The sequence below is a fragment of the Hemitrygon akajei genome, chromosome 13 (assembly GCF_048418815.1).
Source record: "Hemitrygon akajei chromosome 13, sHemAka1.3, whole genome shotgun sequence".
Taxonomy (NCBI): domain Eukaryota; kingdom Metazoa; phylum Chordata; class Chondrichthyes; order Myliobatiformes; family Dasyatidae; genus Hemitrygon; species Hemitrygon akajei.
In genome coordinates, this window is record NC_133136.1 from 9,733,511 (window position 1) to 9,754,738 (window position 21,228).

Below are 21,228 nucleotides of genomic sequence, written 5' to 3' on the forward strand. Positions count from 1 at the left end.
GACATCCAAGCAGAGCTAAAACTAAAGATCAGAGGTTTAGTTTGGCAGGATTGTTTAGCTGTGCCATTCAGAAATGTCAGAACATTATTTTCAGCTAAGTGATTTTAAAATACTTACTTCTGAAGATTAAGGCACTTATAAATGTCATTTATCATTCCATGACTTCCCCTCTAATATAATTTCATTTTTCAGTACAAGGCACAGATTTCATGTAATTCTTAATTTCTAGGGTCCTATGTCAAGTGATCCTAAGATTTGAATTTAAAAACAGAACCATCTGCTTGGAGGGAATAAAGAACAAGCTGAAATCACTACACATTAAATTGTCAACTGTAACCAACTTCACCCTGTGTCTTAAAGTTAACATGAGAAGGTAATCTAAACCTGAGGTTCAGATGGCATCCATAAACCTTTATGATGCTATCTGAAGCTCTGGATTCAAATCCTGTCTTTAATTTAGTGGGAAATCCCCAGCATTGTCTGCATGTTGAACACATCAAACAATCATGAAGGTTTCTAGGACTATGGAAATAATTTTCAAAAAAAGTGAGCTCCTCAGATTTAAAATGTCACTCAGATTCCAGAGGATGACCGACAGGAAGGAAGATAAATTAACCTTTTGGTAATGCAGAGGGATTAGGGAGTGCAGCAGTCCAATGGCAGATTTCTCCAGAAGCTGAATGAAGGTATTCCCTTCTTGCACAACAGCCACGCTGTCCCGAGCTGAACGAGCATTAGTGTGATCGCTCCAGTTCAGTATGATGTTCTCCTAAGGGGTTGTCTATTGGTGGGTCCTCCGGTGGTGGTAGAGGCCGATCCGGGATCCATGTATTCTGGTGCAGTGTGGGCAACAGGAAGTGGTGACTGTGGTTCGTGGTTGGGTCTTTTGGTTGTTCATTCTCTCCTTTTGCAGCTGCTGTTCGTTCTGTGCGGCACAGCGGAGTCACTCTCACGTAACACACCGCTCTGTTGGTCAGGTTTCCTCCAGGTGTGACTATTGTCTTCCCAGTTCTTAGCTTTTATGTTGCTAAAGTATTACTACACTAAAATCATTACTACAAGCTAAAGTACAACACCACCAAACAAAAGAACATCAAACGGTACAACACCATATAGGCCCTTTGGCCCACAATGTTACATATACTTTAAGATCAGTCTAAGCACAAGATTCTGCAGATGCTGTAAATCCAGAGCAACACACAAAGAAATGCTGAAGAGACTGAGCAGGTCTGGGAGCATAATGGAGAAGAATAAACAGCTGACATTTTGGGGCGCTCCATGATATTCCAGATGAAAGACCTTGGCCAGAAACCTCGGCCATTGTCCCGCTGCGTAGATGCTGCCTGACGTGCTGAGTCCCTCCAGAATTTTGTGTGTGTTGTCCTAAAATCAAACTAACCCTTCCGTCCCCCATTGCCCTCCATTTTTCTTTAATCTATGTGCCTATCTAAGAGTCTCTTAAATGTCCTTAATTTAAAGTCCAATGCTCAAAATGCATTTATCAAAGTATGTATACATTTTACAACCTTGAGATTCATCTCCTTCCAGGCAGCCACGAAACAAAGAAACACAAAAGAACCCATTAAAAAAAGACTTCCAAACACCAATGCACAGAGAGGGGGGAAAAAAACTAATCAAGTAAACAAACAATAAAAGCAAGCAAATGGTGTTCAGAGCTCAAGTCCACGAAGGAGAGTCCATCCACAGACCCTCAGTTGCGGAGCAGCAAACAGAACCGGCCCACCCCTCGCCTCAGGCACCCTTTTCAGTCCGGCCCGTGCTTAAATCGTGGTGCCAACATCAGGTTCAGTTGTTCCGAAATCATCCGGTCACCTCGAATTGGCCTGTCCACAACCTTTCCAATTCAGCCTGCTGCTTACATCACCATCCAAACATCGTCTCTCCTGCCACTTCCATGCACCTACTACTCTCTGGGTAAAAAACGTACCTCTGACATCCGCGTAATCTTTCCTCCAATCACTTTAAGACTATAGCCTCTCCCATTAGCCATTTCTGCCTATCCACTTAATCTGTGCTTCTTATCAACTTATACCCCTCTATAAAGTCACCGCTCCTCCTCCTCTCCAATGAGAAAAGCCCTAGCACGCTCAACCTTTCATCAGAAGACATGCTCTCTAGTTACATTCTCAGAATCAATCCTAGCTTTTAAGAGAACAGGAGAAAAAGTAGAAGATTTCGAAGGAGGTGCAAGGGGCAATTTTGCTTGTGGTGGTTGAGTTAGAAACTTCAGAAGTTTAGAGACACAAATGAATGCCAGAGGACTCCAGGTGCTCGGGTTTTCTCCCGCACTCCCAAGACATGCAGATTGGTAAGGGGGCATGCCATGTTGGTGCCGGATACACGGTGACAATCTCAGGCACAGTCACAGTGGTGAACCTGTGGGATGCATCACACAGGCTGCACCCAGAACATTCACAGAGTAGTGAACCAGTGCGATTCATAGCCAGCTCACTGGGTGCATATAAGGCAGAGGCTGATTGGTTCTTGATTATTCATGACATGAAAGGTTACGGGGAGAAGCAGGAGACTGGGGTTGAGAGGGAAATGGATCAGCCATGATGAAATGTTGGAGCAGACGTGATGGGCAAAGTGGCCTAATTCTGCTCCTATAACTTATGATCTTATGGATGTGAGGAAAATGGAAGGACACAGACATTGTGTAGGCAGAAGAGTTTAGTTAGCCACTTGATTACTACTTTAATTGGTTCATTGTCAGCCGAAGGGCCAGTCCGGAGCTGCAGTGATCGATATTTTATGCAATATTACAAGAAAGATATGTTCTTTTAAATCCCTGAAACAACTTTAAGGATCTGTGTTCAAAGAAATGGATAAACACTAAGCTGATGAAAACCCTGAAAAGGTGAAGCCTATCAAATACTTTTTTTTTGTTTTCCTCATGTATCATAATAGTATAACACAGTTTTTTTTTAAGAAACCTAAGCACAACATTTTAATCAACCCTGCCTCACATATGATCTAAGGCAAATAGACTAATTTGCCTTAGCAGACTAGCATAACCTTCGTCTCAGTCATTGGCCACAATTTTAAACACAGTCTGTTTGCACGAGCCACCTGCAGTAGGCAGGATATTGTGAGCAATCTGCCCCCCTTCCAAAATCAGTGACCCTTGCCTTGACCTCCAGTGACAGGATATACAGAAACAGGCTGCTGTATGAACTGAAAGTCTTAGAGCAGAGGTCAGACTCACAGCAGAAGCTATCTACCCTCAACACTCAAGCTTACATTCCAAAGACATTTCCGTCGCAGTGGAACAATAATAAATCCTGGGCCTGCCAACCTCAAACCGACATAAATCTGAAAGATGTGAGTTTGTAGTCTTTGCAACATTCCCTTAAATTCAATTATAGAGAGCCTTTAATATCCTTTAAAATATACTGTAGTATTTTAATCAGGATTTAATTTGCAATATTTTTTCCAAGGATTTTAACTCCTGGAATTACATTTCCTAATAAAGACTATGAGTTAAGTTCATAAGACTATAAGACCTAGGACCAGGATTAGGACATTCGACCCACTGAGTCTGTTCCTCCATTCCATCACGGCTGATTTATTCTCCCTCTCAATCCTGCCTCCTGCCTTCTCCCCATAACCTATCAATATCGACTTTAAATGTATCCAATTACCAGCACACACCTTTACAAGTGGTGAAGAACATTCAGATGTCTCCTGCTTTCATTGGCTGGGACAGAGTGAGAGCCTTGGTTTTTCTTTATGAAACATTGGTTAGGTCACAGAGTCAGGTTTAATATCACTGATGTATGTCATGAAATTTGTTGTTTTGCAGCAGCAGTACAGTGCAATACAAAAAAATACTATAAACTACAATAAGAATATATAGGAAAAGAAAAACAGATAGATGGCTAGATAGACAGACAGACAGAAAGACAGAGCGAGAAGAGAGCAAACGTAGGGTGCATGGACCATTCAACAATCTTATGGTAGAGGGGAAGAAGCAGTTCCTAAATCATTGACTGTGTCTTCCGGCTCCTGTACCTCCTGCCTGATGGTAGTACTGAGTAGAGGGCATCTCCTGAATGTTGAGGGTCCTTAATGATAGACCCTGTTTGAGGCATCAATTTTTAACTACGGAGTGCACAATACTCCAAGTCTAATCAGTAATTGAAAGTCACTTATATTTGCTACCCTAAAACTTCATGATTGCTCTGCATTTACTTTGAAAAACACAGTTTAATCAATTGTAGATGTGAATTCATTGTCTTTTACGTTCAAGATTGTTCAATTTCATTTCCAATAAACAAGTGTAAAGGAGACTGAAATAATTGTTACTCTGGATCCCATGCAACACGTAAATACAATAAGATAAAGAACCCAATAAGTTAAGAAATCACAATAAATATATATATATATAAAAGATGGCTTATATATAGATTGTTTATATGTCTATAAAATGACATAATTGTATAATTTAGTTCATTTTCCTATTAATTATTCTTTGAAAATGCATCACATTGCTTAAAAGATTCGAACACTGTTCTAAGAAATTATACACAGTAAATACTAAGATGTTGTGAATTTGCCTGTACTGTATTTTTTTCTCACGGACGAAATACTATAAACACTCCTGTATACTATTGTAGAATCTCTTGCCATTAACATAGAACATAGAATAGTAAGCACATTACAGGTCCTTCGGCCCACAATGTTGTGGCGACCCTCAAACCCTGCCTCCCGTATAATCCCCCGCTTTAAATTCCTCCATATACCTGTCTAGTAGCCTCTTAATTCATGTTTACCTACAAGCATCAAAGACAATGAGTATTGGATTAACCCCTAACAATAGTGACAATGTGTGAGATAAAGCCATAGATACAAGTTTCATTCCAACATTTATTTATTTAGTTTCTTTCTTTATTTATTGTATTTAGAGATTCAGCACAGAGCCAGTCCTTCCAGCCCAGTGGCCAGCACCCAGCAACCCACCCATTTAATCCAAGCTTTATTTTGGATGTTGAGATAAAGCATGCCACAGGCCCTCCCAGCCGTACTGCACAGCAATCCACTGACTTCATCCTAGCCTACTCATACGGCAATTTACAATGACCAATTGGCCTACTAACCAATACATCTTTGGATCATGGGAGGAAACTGGAGCACCCAGAGAGAATCCAAGCTCTCACAGGGAGAGTGCACAAACTCTTTACAGATAGCACCAGAATTGAACTCTAAACTCTGATGCCCCAAGCTGTAATAGTGTCGTACCAACTGCTATGCTACTGAGATACCCAGTTAAGACAACTTTGGCTAAGAACATGGATGGGAGGGGTATGGACGGCTATGGTCCAGGTACAGTTGATGGGCTGGCAGAATAAAACTTTAGCACGTGATAGACGGGCCAAAGTCAAGTCAAGTTTATTGTCATTTTGACCATAAACTGCTGGTACAGTACCCTTTTAAAACCAAACAATGTTCGTCCAGGACCCTGGTGCTACATGAAACACAAAACTACACTAGACTATGTGAGACAACCCAAGGCTACACTAGACTACGTAAAACAACAGTAAAACTGCACTAGACTACAGACCTGCACAGGGCTATATAAGGTGCACAAAACAGTGTAGAGCATTACAATAATTAATAAACTAGACAATAGGCACAGTAGAGGACAAATTACAGTATAATAATAAATTATGTAGATGTCAGTCTAGATTCTGAGTATTGAGGAGTCTGATGGCTTGGGGGAAGAAACTGTTGCACAGTCTGGTTGTGACAGCCCGAATGCTTCGGTACCTTATGGCAGGAGGGAGAAGAAGAAGAAGGAGGGAGGTCTATTTCTGTGCGTTATAGTGTCCTATGACTATGAAAGTAAAAACTAAACTTGCACTTATTTTGTTCTTTGTTACTTTTAGCATTCAATACATCTACTGTACAACAACAGCAAAGCTGGCCAGCCAGAAACACCAGCTTCTGTAACTTTTTAAGGGTATATGTAATAACCGGCTCCAAATAAAGCATATTACCACCTGCCATTCAGCCCAGCATCATTATTTTCATCGAGACCCCCCTCCTCAGGGTCAAGATTGACACAGTACAGCACAGGAACTGGCCCTTCAGCTTTCAGAAATGCAAAGTTAGCTTTATTTGTACATCAAAATATACAATCATGTACGCTGTTGGTGACAGCCACCATCACAGTATGAAACTGTGTTGGAGGCAGCCCACGAGAGTCACCATGCCTTCGGCGCCAACATAACATGCCCCCTTACTAATCTGCATGTCTGAGGAGTATGGGAGGAAACCCGAGCACCTGGAGAAAAACCATGAGGTAATAGTACAAACTCCCTACAGACAGGGGCGAGAACTGAACCCGGATGGCTGGCCGTACAGCACTGAGCTAACCACAACTCTGTGTGTAAAATACCTACTATCCACCCTATAGAGTGGGTGTGGAGAGGATGTTTCCTATAGTAGGGGAGTTTAGGACCAGAGGGCACGGCTTTAGAATAGAGGGATGTACATTTAGAACAGAGATGAGGAGGAATTCCTTTAGCTAAAGGATAGTGAATCTGTGGACTTCATTGCCATAAACAGCTGTGATGGCCAAGTCATTGGACGTATCTAAAGTAGAGGTTGATAGGTTTCTGATTAGTCAGGGAGTCAATGGTCATGAGGAGAAGGCAGGAGAATGGCATTGAGAGGGGTAATATATCAGCCATAGTGGAATAGCACAGCAGGCTCGATGGGCCAAATGGCGTAAGTCTGCTCCTGTGTCTTATGGTCTGTACTTTTCTCCAATCACCTTAAAATTATGTCCCCATGCTTTCACCATTTCTACCCTGGGCCAAAGCCTCTGGCTGTCTAACCAATCCATGTCTCTTATCATCTTGCTTTATGAAACGAGGATTCTTTTTTGCAATAGAGAAAATCATTTCCTTACAGATGTACAAAAATTGACAGAGGCAAATGTTACTTATAAAAAATGACTGAATTTGTAAAGCTCTCTCTGTAATTCCCATCTCTTCAGCCTTTATAAGAATCTTTCTCAAGAGAGACATCACCACTTTTAACCCGCCTCTTTCAGTGTTGTGCATGTTTTTATGCAAACAATAGATAAACGAAATGAAACAAAGATGCAATGATTGCAGTATAATACTTCAAGCTACTTGCGTCTGTCAGCTCAGGCGTATCTCCAAGTTAATAACTTGTCTGTTTAAAAATTCTATTACAACTACTTTCTCTTCAGGCTCTCTGCACAATCTACTCACCTGGTAATATTCAGTTCGAGAGCTATCTCTGCAATGTATCACCAAAATCCTCTGCTGCAGACGATCATGGATAAACATTAAACAGTTTCAGGATCCTGGATTAGAAAGTATAGTTGATGGTACTGGTCCGGTAAAGAGCCAGTAACATCATGAAGGATCCCACCCACCCTGGTCATGGACTGTTTGTCCCATTCTCATCAGGGAGGAGGCTACTTGGCCAGGACCACCAAATTTAAAAAGTTACTTTCCCCAAGCAGTAAGGCTGATCAACACCTCCACACCCATCACTCCTGTGCCTAGCATCACTTTATGGACAGACAACCTATCTATGTATAAGCTAGCTTATGTATTTATATTTATTGTGCCTTTTTAATCATAATTGTCTTATTGTGTTCAGATCCAGAATAACAATTATTTCATTCTTATTTACACGTGCGTACTGGAAAGGACATTAAACATCTTGAATCTGAAACATAAGGGAGTCTGCAGATGCTGGAAATCCGGAGTGACACACACAAAATGCTGGAGGAACTCTACAGGTCAAGATGGAGAGGAATATAGAGCCCACATTTTGGGCTAAAACCCTTTATTTAAAGTGTAATTGAACTATCCAAAAGCAAGTAAAGGTTTAAAGGTTAGCTTTATTTATCACGTGTATATCGAAACATATTGCATTACTTGCATCAAGTATGTGTTGGGGGCAGCCTGTAATTTTAGCACAAACATGATTGGATTGCTGTCTACGATATCCAGTCATAACAGATAATGCAGAAGGTGCAGGATCAATTCATTCCAAAGAGGAAGAAAGATCCTAAGGGGAGTAAGGGGCGGCCGTGGCTGATGAGGGAAGTAAAGGGCAGTATAAAAATAAAAGAGAAGAAGTATAACATAGCAAAGATGAGCGGGAAACCGGAGGACTGGGAAGCTTCTAAAGAGCAACAGAAGATAAAAAAAAAAGGCAATACGCCGAGAAAAAATGAGGTACAAAGGTAAACTAGCCAAGAATATAAAGGAGGATAGTAAAAGCTTATTTAGGTATGTGAATAGCAAAAAGATAGCTAAGACCAAAATTGGGCCATTGAAGACAGAAACGGGTGAATTTATTATAGGGAACAAGGAAATGGCAGATGAGCTGAACAGGTACTTTGGATCTGTCTTCACTAGGGAAGACACAAACAATCTCCCAGATGTAATAGTGGCCAAAGGCACTAGGGTAAAGGATGAACTGAAGGAAATTTATATTAGGCAAGAAAGAATGTTGGATAGACTGTTGAGTCTGAAGGCTGATAAGTCCCCGGGACCTGATTGTCTGCATCCCAGGGTACTTAAAGTGGTGGCTCTAGAAATTGTGGATGCATTGGTAGTCATTTTCCAATGTTCTATAGATTCAGGAACAGTTCCTGCTGATTGGAGGGTGGCTAATGTTGTCCCACTTTTCAAGAAAGGAGGGAGAGAGAAAACAGGGAATTATAGACCGGTTAGCCTGACGTCAGTGGTGGGAAAGATGCTGGAGTCAATTATAAAAGAGGAAATTATGACACATTTGGATAGCAGTAGAAGGATCAGTCTGAGTCAGCATGGATTTATGAAGGGAAAATCATGCTTGACTAATCTTCTGGAGTTTTTTGAGGATGTAACTATGAAAATGGACAAGGGAGGGCCAGTGGATGTAGTGTACCTGGACTTCCAGAAAGCTTTTGATAAAGTACCACATAGGAGAATAGTGGGCAAAATTAGGGCACATGGTATTGGGGGCAGAGTACTGACATGGATTGAAAATTGGCTGGCTGACAGGAAACAAAGAGTAGTGATTAACAGGTCCCTTTCGGAATGGCAGGCTGTGACCAGTGGGGTACCGCAAGGTTCAGTGCTGGGACCGCAGCTGTTTACAATATACGTTAATGATTTAGATGAAGGGATTAAAAGTAACATTAGCAAATTTGCTGATGACACAAAGTTGGGTGGCAGTGTGAAATGTCAGGAGGATGTTATGAGAATGCAGGGTGACTTGGACAGGTTGGGTGAGTGGGCAGATGTATGGCAGATGCAGTTTAATGTGGATAAATGTGAGGTTATCCACTTTGCTGGCAAGAACAGGAAGGCAGATTACTATCTAAATGGAGTCAAGTTAGGAAAAGGGGAAGTACAACGAGATCTAGGTGTTCTTGTACATCAGTCAATGAAAGCAAGCATGCAGGAACAGCAGGCAGTGAAGAAAGCTAATGGCATGCTGGCTTTTATAACAAGAGGAATTGAGTATAGGAGTAAAGAGGTCCTTCTGCAGCTGTACAGGGCCCTGGTGAGACCCCACCTGGAGTATTGTGTGCAGTTTTGGTCTCCAAATTTGAGGAAGGACATTCTTGCTATTGAGGGAGTGCAGCGTAGGTTCACAAGGTTAATTCCCGGAATGGCGGGACTGTCATATGTTGAAAGATTGGAGCGACTGAGGTTGTATACACTGGAATTTAGAAGGATGAGAGGGGATCTGATTGAATCATATAAGATTATTAAGGGATTGGACACAATGGAGGCAGGAAGCATGTTCCCGCTGATGGGGGAGTCCAGAACTAGAGGCCACAGTTTAAGAATAAGGGGTAGGCCATTTAGAACAGAGATGCGGAAAAACTTTTTCACCCAGAGTGTGGTGGATATGTGGAATGCTCTGCCCCAGAAGGCAGTGGAGGCCAAGTCTCTGGATGCATTCAAGAGAGAGTTAGATAGAGCTCTTATAGATAGCGGGGTCAATGGATATGGGGAGAGGGCAGGAACGGGGTACTGATTGTGTATGATCAGCCATGATCACAGTGAATGGCGATGCTGGCTAGAAGGGCCGAATGGCCTACTCCTGCACCTACTGTCTATTTGTGCAATTCTTCGATGTGAATGCCTCAAAGAAAACTGTGTGGGAGAGCTTTCGGTGGAAAAGCCATTGCTATGAGGAAGTTCCTCTCTCTCAACCTCAGAAGTTTGGGTCCAGTGGTACGATAGTCATGACACCTGGGGTCTTCCTCAGTTACAGTGGATGACCATGACTTCTTCTGTGCTTTGCCACTCTCCCCAAAGCCTTGCAGAATCGCCTTCCTGGCTGTTGGATCTGACCGTTGATCTCATCCACCCAGTTGACTGGAGCTGACTTCACATGCTGGGACGGGCATGACCCTATCTCACCAGGGTACGAGGCCCACCAACCAGCCTCACCTGGTTTAGCTCACTTATCGAAGCAGTGTACCAGGGTACGGCCGGACACTCAGCTCTCACCTGCGGCCCTCCAGTACCAACATAGCATGCTCACAACATACCAATCCTAACCCATTCATCTTTGGACTGTGGGAGGAAACCGGAGAACACAGAGGAAACCCACGCAGTCACGGGAAGAACATACAAATTCCTTACAGACATCAGTAGGAATTGAACCCTGATCATTCCTGCTGAAAAATACTCCTCGGTTTTAATGAGGCAAACACAAATTGAACTTGGTTCTGAAACTCCCTTCAACGAAAATGATTATGTGGCCAAGCTAGTGAAAGAAAGAACTTGGATTTATATCGAGTCACCAAGTATTTACAGGTACTGAAGTACTGATGTGCAGTTACATCTTTCATGAAAGAAACACTGGCTAATTTGTGCACAGTAAGATACCACAAACCACAATCATACCGTTGGTTGAGAAATAAATATTGTCCAGGAAACTACTGCAAAAAAAACATGTTGTATCTTTTAGGCTCTCTTGGGAGAACAGATATGAGCAACATTTGAGTCTCATCGGACAATGGCACTTTGTAGTGCGCCCTCAGCTCTAATGTGCAGTAAGTGGCTATCCTCTGCTCTTGAGTAAGACCAAGGCACCTTCTGAATTAGAGACGAGAGCCATGGCTGAAAAGGAGAGGTGGTTCTACCTCAAGGCATATGTGATAATCAAGAAACTGCATATGCTGGAAATCTGACACCAAAATCAAAAATGCTTCAAAGATTCAGCAGATCAGTCAACACCTGTCAGAAGAGAAATAGTTATCCTTTCAGGGCAGGGACCCTGCGTCAGAACAGAAGCATCTTCAAGACTGAAACGTTACCTCTGTTCCTCCTTCATCAAATGCTGAGTGAATTGCTGCACGTTTCCAGAATTTTGTGCTTATATTTATTTTGGTGATTCAGCACAGTAATGGGCCCTTTCAGTCCCACTACACCATGTGACCAACTTGCAGTTTGAACCCTATTCGCTGGTGTTGTAAAGTATTACATTAAGCACTAAGCTACCATGCTGTCCAGCTTACAGACCCTGACTGTACATCATTGGATTATGGCAAGAAACTAGTGCACCTGGAGGAAAACCACATGGTCAAGAGGAAAACACAGAAACTCCTTACAGACAGCAGTGGGAACTGAACCCCATTCCCTGGCACTGTAAAGCGTTATGCTACCCGGACCCCAATATGACATACTGTGGGATTTTGACAAGGAAAATATGGAGGAGATGTTTCCTTTTGTTTCAGGAAAAGGGAGTGTTCATTTAACAGAGATACACAGTGAAATATTTATTCTTGAGAGAGCCATGAGTCTTCCTGAATATGTGCTGGCAAAATAGTCTTTGAATACGTTCAAGACAAAGCAAGAAGATTTTTCATAAGCAACGGATGAGGGGTTACTGGAGTTATATAGAAGGCGGAATAGTTTAGGAATTTATTTCCTAGAGCATAAGGGAATGAGGTGAAATTTGATAGAGGTATACAAAATTATGAGGGCTATAGATAGGATAAATGCAAGCAAGCTTTTGCCACTGGGTTTGAGGGAGATTAGAACTAGAGGTCATCAGTTAAGGGTGAAAGGTGAAATGTTAAGGGGAAACATGAGGCAGGAACACCTTCACCCTGAGTGTGGAATGAGCTGCCAGCAGAGGTGGTGGATGTGGGTTCAAGTTCAACGCTTATTAGGTGTATAAATTCAATCTCAGTCACTTACGGCAGTGTGGATTCTGAACCCTTTTGACAAGGACACTACCAGTCACCTCCCTTCTCGCTAGTCATAGCTTTGATGTCCTCATTCTCCTCTGGACTTCCCAGAAGTCTTAACAATCTATGACCTATAGTATGCTAACATAGAAACATAGAAAATAGGTGCAGGAGTAGGCCATTCAGCCCTTCGAGCCTGCACCGCCATTCAGTATGATCATGGCTGATCATCCAACTCAGAACCCTGTACCTGCTTTCTCTCCATACCCCCTGATCCCTTTAGCCACAAGGGCCATATCTAACTTCCTCTTAAATATAGCCATTACCTTAGATGTCTTAACACTGTCCTGCCCCTGAAGTTATATTTTAAGTCAAATCACCTTCAGGCTTCCAAGTTATGTTATTATATACCAACAAATTCAGATACCAGGGGGCGGCAAGGTAGTGTAGTGGCTAGCACAATGCTTTACAGTACAGGCGACTTGGGTTCAATTCCCAGCACTGTCTGTTCGGGGTTTGTACTTTCTCCCTGTGACCATGTGGGTTTCCTCCGGGTGCTCTGGTTTCCTCCCACAGTCCAAAGACCTTCCAGTTCATAGTGCAGGAGCCATGTATCTGTTGACTTTCCATTTGTATTCCATGTTGCGCATTTCACATGAGTGGGAGCATGAGAAAAGCAAAGAGAATAAGTTCCATATTCTTGCTTATTTTGTGGTAGTTTGTAGCATGGGACCGGTCGGGAGGTCGTATCTTTTGCTGACAACTGAATAACTCTTGGCTTACATGGGTATGCTTAAGTTCATCACTTCAAGATTGTATATTTACTAATTGCTAATAAAGGATTGAAAAAAGATTCGACTCTTCACAACAATCTTTTACTTGGAGCAGAGGACATGTCATGCAGTATAACTACTCCGTAGTGGTCATGGGCTAGCGGCAATTATTTTTGGCTTGATTTTGCCTCTACAGTTAGGTTTCACAAATTGTCCTATAATTAGGATTAAATGGGGGGGGGGGGGGGGCGGGGATTGTTGGGCAGCATGGCTTAAAGGGCCAGAAGGGCCTGTTCGTTTTAAAAATATCTGCACTTTAGTCTTTCTTGGTAATTATAAACAAGTTTTGCTATATCTCAATAAAATATAATAAATTTTAAAAACTTCCAAGTGCTGCAAACTGATCCCTCTAACATCAATTCTAACAGGAGGCGGATCAAATGGCCTGCAGCTAACAGGAGGTCACTGTGGAAACAGTTTGACAAAGGTGTCAACCAAATTCTGGAGGCAACGGCAAAGGGAGGGGTCGATAGGAAGCTGCAAGCCATGACAACAATCATGGTCTCCCAGTGGAAGTTGGTTGTAGGGGATTCGCAGCCTGTTCCTTCGCCAGAGCCTACAGCAATTTGGGCATCGAGGGAGAGAGGAAGAGGAGAGCCATCCGCAGTACCACCGATGCGGCAGAGAGGGCCTCAAGGTGGCTGTGGCTCAAGAGAGGGGAGCCATGGGGTCATGTGTAGCTAGCCATCTGGACACAAGCTGGGGTCTGATCAGCCCCAGTTGGGTCACCTGGAGGAGGGTGTATGATGTTGAAAGACCCGAAACACCATATGATTCCAAGAACATCACTGATGATGTGTCCAGAAGCATCAGTAGATGTATGCACACAGCAAAAAATATCCTTTCCCAAAACCAGAAATAGCCTCACAAATTCCATTTCCTGTTTGAGACAGTTCATCACTATTTTTAACAACATTATCAGATGTGGTTGTGCTGCAGAGAATGCAGACATTTACCAAGATGTTACCTAGATCTGGCAAGTTTAGTTCTGGGAAGAGAATGGATAATTTGGGTTTGTTTTGCCTGGAGTAAAGGAGGCTAAGGGGCGACATAACATAGGCACAGTATATAAAATTAGAAGAGGCTTAGACCAAACATCAGATAGATCAGGATAGATAGATAATCATTTTCCAATGGTATTAAGAACAAGCAGGCATAGTTTTAAAAAGTGTAGGGAACTTGTTTGAAGGGATTTGACGAAGGAGGGGATGATTGTTTATTTATTTATTGTGATACAGCATGGAGCAGGCCATTCTACCCCTTCAAGCTGCACTGCCCAACGACCCCCAATTTAACCCTAGCAGAACCACAGGACAATTTACAATGACCAACTGGTAGGTCTTTGAATCCGGAGGAAACCCACGCATTCTCGGAAAAACGTACAAATTCTTCACAGGCAGCGGCAGGAATTGAACTCAGATTGCTGGTACTATAAAGCGTTGTGCTAAGCACTATGCTAACATGCTGCTCCACACAGAGTATGCTTGCTATTTGGAATTCACTGCCAAAGGAAATAGTAGATAGAGTGAGGTCTTTTTAGACTTTGGCCCCCATATCTAGAGAGAATTTACTCGGCCTTAAATTTATTTTTTGGAAAGTGTTTTTGAAATGAACAGAGAAGGTTCATGGAGACCACAAAAACTTTCATAGCAAGTAATGGCTATTTTTGTTGGCAAACCAACAGAAAGAGTCCAGGGTCCAAGATGGATCACAAGAAGAACACTGCATTGGAGAAACTTCTCACATGAAATGATTCCGACACCAGATGCTTGCCACAGGTGTCTACCAAGCCTGAAATTGCAAGAAGCTTTGAAATGAAACTGAGTCAATACAGAAAAGAAATGCAAAAATAAAAGATTTATTTTATTCCCAAACAAAAATACAAAACTAAATATAATGTGGTTTGAGGTATGGGCAATTATGTACATGCCATTAATGGAATTAAACATAGTTAAGGGGACAAATTACCCTTCCCATGCTGTGATTCCTATGATACAAAACCAAATATCAAAAGACTAATTTCACTTTGTAGAGATCTGTTTTCACATTGACACGACAGAATCCCTTTCTGTTGATCAGTGTCAAATTAAGTCCACTGTATAACAATAAAACATGAAAATTTCCAAGGGGTGAGTGAATACTTTGTATAGGCTCTGTGTTTACAGGAGTATATAGTACTCAGTACTTTGATATATGAAGGCCAATGTGGCAAAAACTTTCTTTGTTGCCTTACCTAACTGTGACACCACTTTAAATGAATTTTGGACCTGTATTCCCAGATCCCTTTGTATGACCGAATTCTTCGTAAGACCTACTCAGGTCGATCCCACCAAGGTGCAACACTTGGCTCTTGTCTGCATTAAATTCCATCCTTACTTTATCAGACCATATTTCCAGCCGGTCCAGAAGCCATTACAAGTGTTCAGAGATGCTCTTCTATGCGCCACTGTGGTAACACGTGGTTATTTGAGTAACTGTTTCCATCCTGTCAGCTTGAACTAGTCTGACCATTCTCACCTGACCTCTCTAAATAACAAAGCGTTTTCATCTACTGAACTGAAGCACACTTGATTTTTCTTTTGCATCATTCTCTGTAAACTCTAGAGACTGCTGTGCATCAAAATCCCAGGAGATCAACAGCTTCTGAGATACTCCAAACACATCACATGGCACCAACAATCACCCCACAGTCAGAGTCATTTAGATCACATTTCTTCCCCATTCTGATGTTTGGTCTGAACAACAACTGAACCGCTTGACCCTGTCTATGTGCTTTTATGAATTGAGTTGCTGCCACATGATTGACTGATTAGATAGCTGCATTAACAAGTACAGGTGTATCTAATAAAGTGGCCACTGAGTGTAAATTTACCTGTATTAGGTATTTGTTGTGGTGTGTTGGTCAGGGTGTGACATGCAACAAGAAACAACATTAAACAATTATAAAGTGTAAGGAATTATGTAAAAATGAAGTTAAGTGATTAAAGTACAGATATGAGATAAAATATGCATAACTACACAAATGCCAGCATGTATTTACAATGTAAACAGAATTATAAAAGTGGTTTATGGTGTTTACAATGCAGTACAGTCAATGTTCCCTCTATTGTTTTACAGCTGCACAAACCAACGATTGCTCTGAGCAGGAAATTTTTAAATGGCCTGAAAACTGCATGGCACTTTAAATGCTTAAGTACTGAGAAAAGTTCAGCCGTGTAGCAACAAAGGCAGTGTGCATGGGAGCATTTCAGTCACTGTGAGGCTGTGCAGCTCAGAGTGAACAGTGAGTGCAGTGTCTGAGGTATTAGATAGAGGGGTTGGGGTGGGGCTAACTACAATGGTTGGTTAGATTTACTGCCTGGAAAAAGAAACTTTCAAGATGGTGTAAAATTTATTTATTTTAATAGGCCTATAGTTCAAAGTTCAAAGTAAATTTATTATCTAAGTACATATATGTCACCATATACAACCCTAAAATTCTTTTCTCAGCACTTTCTAGAAGGGAACTTTTAGAAAAAGCAGCTTGCTGGATGGTAATGTCCACACTTAAAGCTCTGAGTTATAATAACCAACTGTTGGCAAGTACATGTACCTGTCATATCACAGGCTAATGAATTTATTTGACAAAAGTTACCTTAATAACACACTGAAAACCCTTTCACCTTAAAATTAACATTTAACAGTCCTAACCACACACATCATAGGCCTGTTCCAAACTAAATTTTAACAGAATTAGTAGACTCACAACAAGAATTTACAGTCAGCTGATCCTGAAAATGCCAGTTTCAGATATAAATCAGACAGTGACATTAAAAAAGTATTTTAATTATACTTTCATAAACTCTGATAAAATTACTGATTTTTCTTTAATCTACTTTATTTATATGATTTAACTGGTGCGATAACTCCCTCTCTGCTCTGAACCTTCTGACTCTATCTCCTCACCAAATTTTCAATCAGATCAGAGGGCTAACAGTGAATATCAGAGTAGGACATTTCACAATCAGGCAAGTAACAAATGTAATTAACTCCCGGGAACAACTCAAGCAGCAAAAATTCAAAAATGCCTCCAAGTTGTGTTAATCCCAGTTATATTATTGCAAACGGTGCCCAGCCGAACCTGAGCAACATTTCTGCTGCCTCCATTCAGTCCTCACATGACCATATCTTATGATCAATGAATTCAGAGCGAAACAGCAGTGTGGTCTAACCAGGGTTTTATAGAGCTACAACATTACCTTGTGGCTATTAAGCTCAACTTTCCAACTAATGAAGGTTAACAAACCATACACCTTCTTAAACACCCTATCACTTGTGTAGCAGCTTAACTATAATCCAACCCAACTGGTCCATGCTAACCACAGCACCCTCCCTGCTAATTCCAGTTGACCACATTTGGCACATTACCCTCCAAGTCCCTCCCCTCCACGTGGAGTACCGTGCTTAAGTCTTAGGCACATGTAAAAAAAAATTCTGCAAAGCAAAAATGCTTTCAAAAATAAAAAGTTTCTAAATATCAAAACATTTCCCATAAAGAGCAGTAAACAGTAAAAAAAAACTAAATCAAATCAATATTTGGTGTAACCGCCCTTTGCCTTTAAAGCTACATAATTCTCAAAGGGACACTGTCGTGGAGTTTCATAAGAAAATCAGTTGGTAGGTTGTTCCAAGCATCTTGGAGAACTTGCCACTGTTGTTCTGCAGACTTTGGCTGTCTCACCTGCTTCTATCTGTCCAGGTAATCCCAGACAGCCTCGATGATGATGTTCCTCCACCATTTTGTGTGTGTTGAGATCAAAGCTCTGCAGAGGCCATGACAGCTGAAACAATATTAAAAAAATCTAGGGTGCCTAAGACTTTTGCACAGTATTGCACTGCATGTTTATGGTCTAATTCCTATTGAAGTCATCATGGAACACTGTTGTTTCTCATTGTCATGTACTTTCCCACTATAATTGATTTACCATGTAATTTACCTCTCAGTTCTGAGAGTTCAGAGCTGATAGGAGTGCTGGACTTCTTCTGATTTAGATGGGACGTCAATTTGATGTATTTCTCCCATCCGCTGCACTCTGTTTCTGTTGCTGACCACTGTGTTTCTGGTCCACAGCCTTGCCCGTGTCTTTGTGCTTCTTCAAAAGAGCTCAGACAGCACATCTTGAAGCTCCTGTCTGCTGCAAAATGTCTGCTTCGGAGAGACCTTGCTGATACATGATGACCATCTTGTGTCTTCTCGCCATGCTCACCCATGGTGAACGGACTGATGATTTCAAAGTTAAACTGTCGCATCTGCCGCACCCTCACCTTTTAATTTGCTTGTCCTTTGCCCAGTTTGATCCTCATTTCTGTTTCAGTTAATCAGTTTAGTTCCTTCAACTCATTATGTCTTTGATCATTAGCACCTGTTTGTTATCTTTGTGTAATCATGCACTAACCATATACATAAAAAGTTATCATGTTTTCATTTGAAAAGTGGCAACTAAAGCAACATTTATATAAACATTTATATTTTTAAAAATCCAGGGTGTTTTAGGCTTTTGCACAGTATTGTACCTGTCTACATCCTCTTTAAGTGTTGCAATTTAACCCACCTCGACCTCTTCCTCCAGCAGCTCATTCCAGGTACTTACTAGCCTCTGTGTAAAGAAGTTGCCTCTCCAATCTCGTTTAAATCTCTTCCCTTTTATCTTGTGTCTGTGTCCTCTAGTTTTGCACAGCCCTGGGAAAAAGACTGTGACTGCCCACTTTATCCGTACCCATTGTGATTATACAAACTTCTCATTCCTCATTCTCCTATGCTCCAAAGAATAAAAAGCTCTAGTGTGGCCAACGTCTCGTTATAACTGAGGCCCTCAAGTCCAGACAGCGTCTTCATAAATCTCTTCTTTGCCCTTGCTATGTGTTTCAATGCAGCAAACATGAACTTCCACTTCTAATATTCGAGTGTTACACTGCTGGGTGGAACGCCCACATGTTTCATACAGAGTACAAGCCCAATATCCTCACTGGCTAACAGTTGTTAAATCATCTATCAACCTTGTTGCTGGATGAGCCATGTGGATCCAAGTGTAGTTTAAGTCCCACTTGTTGCGTTACTTCTTGGTGGTGAAACTTAAGACAGCATGGTACCGTGGCCGTTGAACCAAAGATTTACAGCGCACCAGCTGTAAGATCAGGATTCAATTCCTCGTCGCTGTCTGCAAGGAATTTGTATGTTCTCCCCATGACCATGTGTGTTTCCTCTGGGTGCACCAGTTTCCATCCACATTCCAAAGATGTACCATTAGGGGCAGTGGGTTGTGGACATGCTATGTTGGCACTGGAAGCATGGTGACACTTGCCTAATACAATCCTCGCTGATTGAACTTGACATAAACGATGCATTTCATGGCACGTTTCAATGTAATGTGACAAATAGAGCTAACCTTATCTTTAATAACTATCAGGACCTGTGGGGGAAGGAGGGTGGTTGGTTAAACCGTCTTTAACCCTTCCAGGTTCATTCCAATTTAGTCACAACTTCAGAATGCTGGATTTTTTCCAGCAGCGGGTAAGGTTTCAGCATAGGCCCACTCTCCCGAAGTCCGAAGGAAGCTTTGGATGGCCTAGAACTTCTGTCACTTCAGTGTGCACTTCCACAGTTCGGCACAGTAGCACGGCAGTTAGGGCAATTGTTTTACAGTGCCTACGGTCCCTGATCTGGATTCGATTCCCTCCACTGTCTGTACAATCTCCCCATAACTCTTTAGTTTCCTCCAGATGCCCTGGTTTCTTCCCACATTCCAAAGACGTATCACTTAGGGTTAGTGAGTTGTGGGTATGCTATGTTGCTGCCAGAAGCGTGGTAGCACAACCCTCGCTGATTTGATTTGAAGCAAATGACGCATTTCACTGTACATTTCCACATGCATGTGACAAATAAAGCTGATTTTAAAAACTTCTCTTTAACCTGATCAACAGCAATGCTCATCAGGAAGTTTCTGGTCCCTCCCACCCAGACTCAACTTTAACAGGCTAAATTTGCAATAGTTTTCTGTTATGGAAAACTGCTTCTTCAAAGAGGTAAACCATCAAGTATAACCGGTCCAGCCTTGTTTATAGAGCAAAATGATTGTGAAGGTAAAGGTTGGTGTTAGCAAGTCCTAAACATACAATACCTCTCTCATAAAATTTCGATTGTTTTGAACACAATGGTAAAACATAAATATGCATCTGATGATTAAAAAAAGGAATGTATCACTGACCTGACAACCCTGCATACTGGAGTCCCTCACGAATGGGAATGACGTCCTGTCTGCTTTGCCTGTAAAACAAAGATTTGCACAAAATTAGCCACTGCATAGCAGGACCAACATAACAGAATCGATGTGACCTCAGCATTAGCAACTACGCTTAACTCCTCACTGAAATGATCCCACAACCCATCGACACTTTCAACGACTCTTCATCTCACATTCTCAATATTTATTGCTTATTTGTTTGTTATTGATATTTTTAATTTTTCTTTTATATTTGCACATTCTGGTTTTTTGCTCATCGGTTGTTTGTCCGCCCTGTTGGATGTGGTCTTTCATTGATTCTATTAAGTTTCTTGGATTTACTGAATATGCCTGCAAGAAAATGGCGACAGAAATGTACTTTGATAATGAATTTGCTTTGAACTTTATGCTCACCAAGTCCATTATTTATTTTGGAATGTGATTCAGGAAGAAAATAATGTAATCTATTTTGATAGATCTCCCTCTTAGGATGTTAACAGTATCACATATATAGGCTGGCTCACCCACTCTATTTAGGACATACAACAGTCCAGCACAGTCCAGAGTCTTTGGGCCACAATGTTTTGCATCCCCTTTAACTTTTTCTAAGATCAATCTAACCATTCCCTCTCACATAACCCTCCACTTCTTTCCATCTATATGATTTATGAGTCCTTTAAATCTCCCTAATATATCTGCCTCTGCCAACACTCCTGACACTGTGTTCCATATACCCACCACTCACTGTGTGAAAAATTCTGCCACTGACATCCCCCACTTATGTTCACCATAAAACTATGTCCTCTCACATTTGCCATGTCAGCTTTGGGAAAGTTTTTGTTTGGCCACTCAATCTATGCCCCTTACCATTTCGCACACCCCTATCAACTCTCTGCTTGCTGCTATACCATCAAGCAGGATTAAC

At 41.6% G+C, this 21,228-nt stretch overlaps 1 protein-coding gene across 10 annotated transcripts in view; it reads right to left on the reverse strand.

Annotated features, from left to right (window-relative positions):
- LOC140737630 (transcription factor 4-like) overlaps positions 1 to 21,228 on the reverse strand; it is a 653,305-nt gene that overhangs the window by 314,147 nt on the left and 317,930 nt on the right. For all 10 annotated transcript variants that reach the window (XM_073064119.1, XM_073064122.1, XM_073064118.1 and 7 more), the window contains one exon: positions 20,289 to 20,347. In XM_073064119.1, the coding sequence (XP_072920220.1) occupies positions 20,289 to 20,347 (59 nt within the window). The remainder of the gene's footprint in view (positions 1 to 20,288; positions 20,348 to 21,228) is intronic.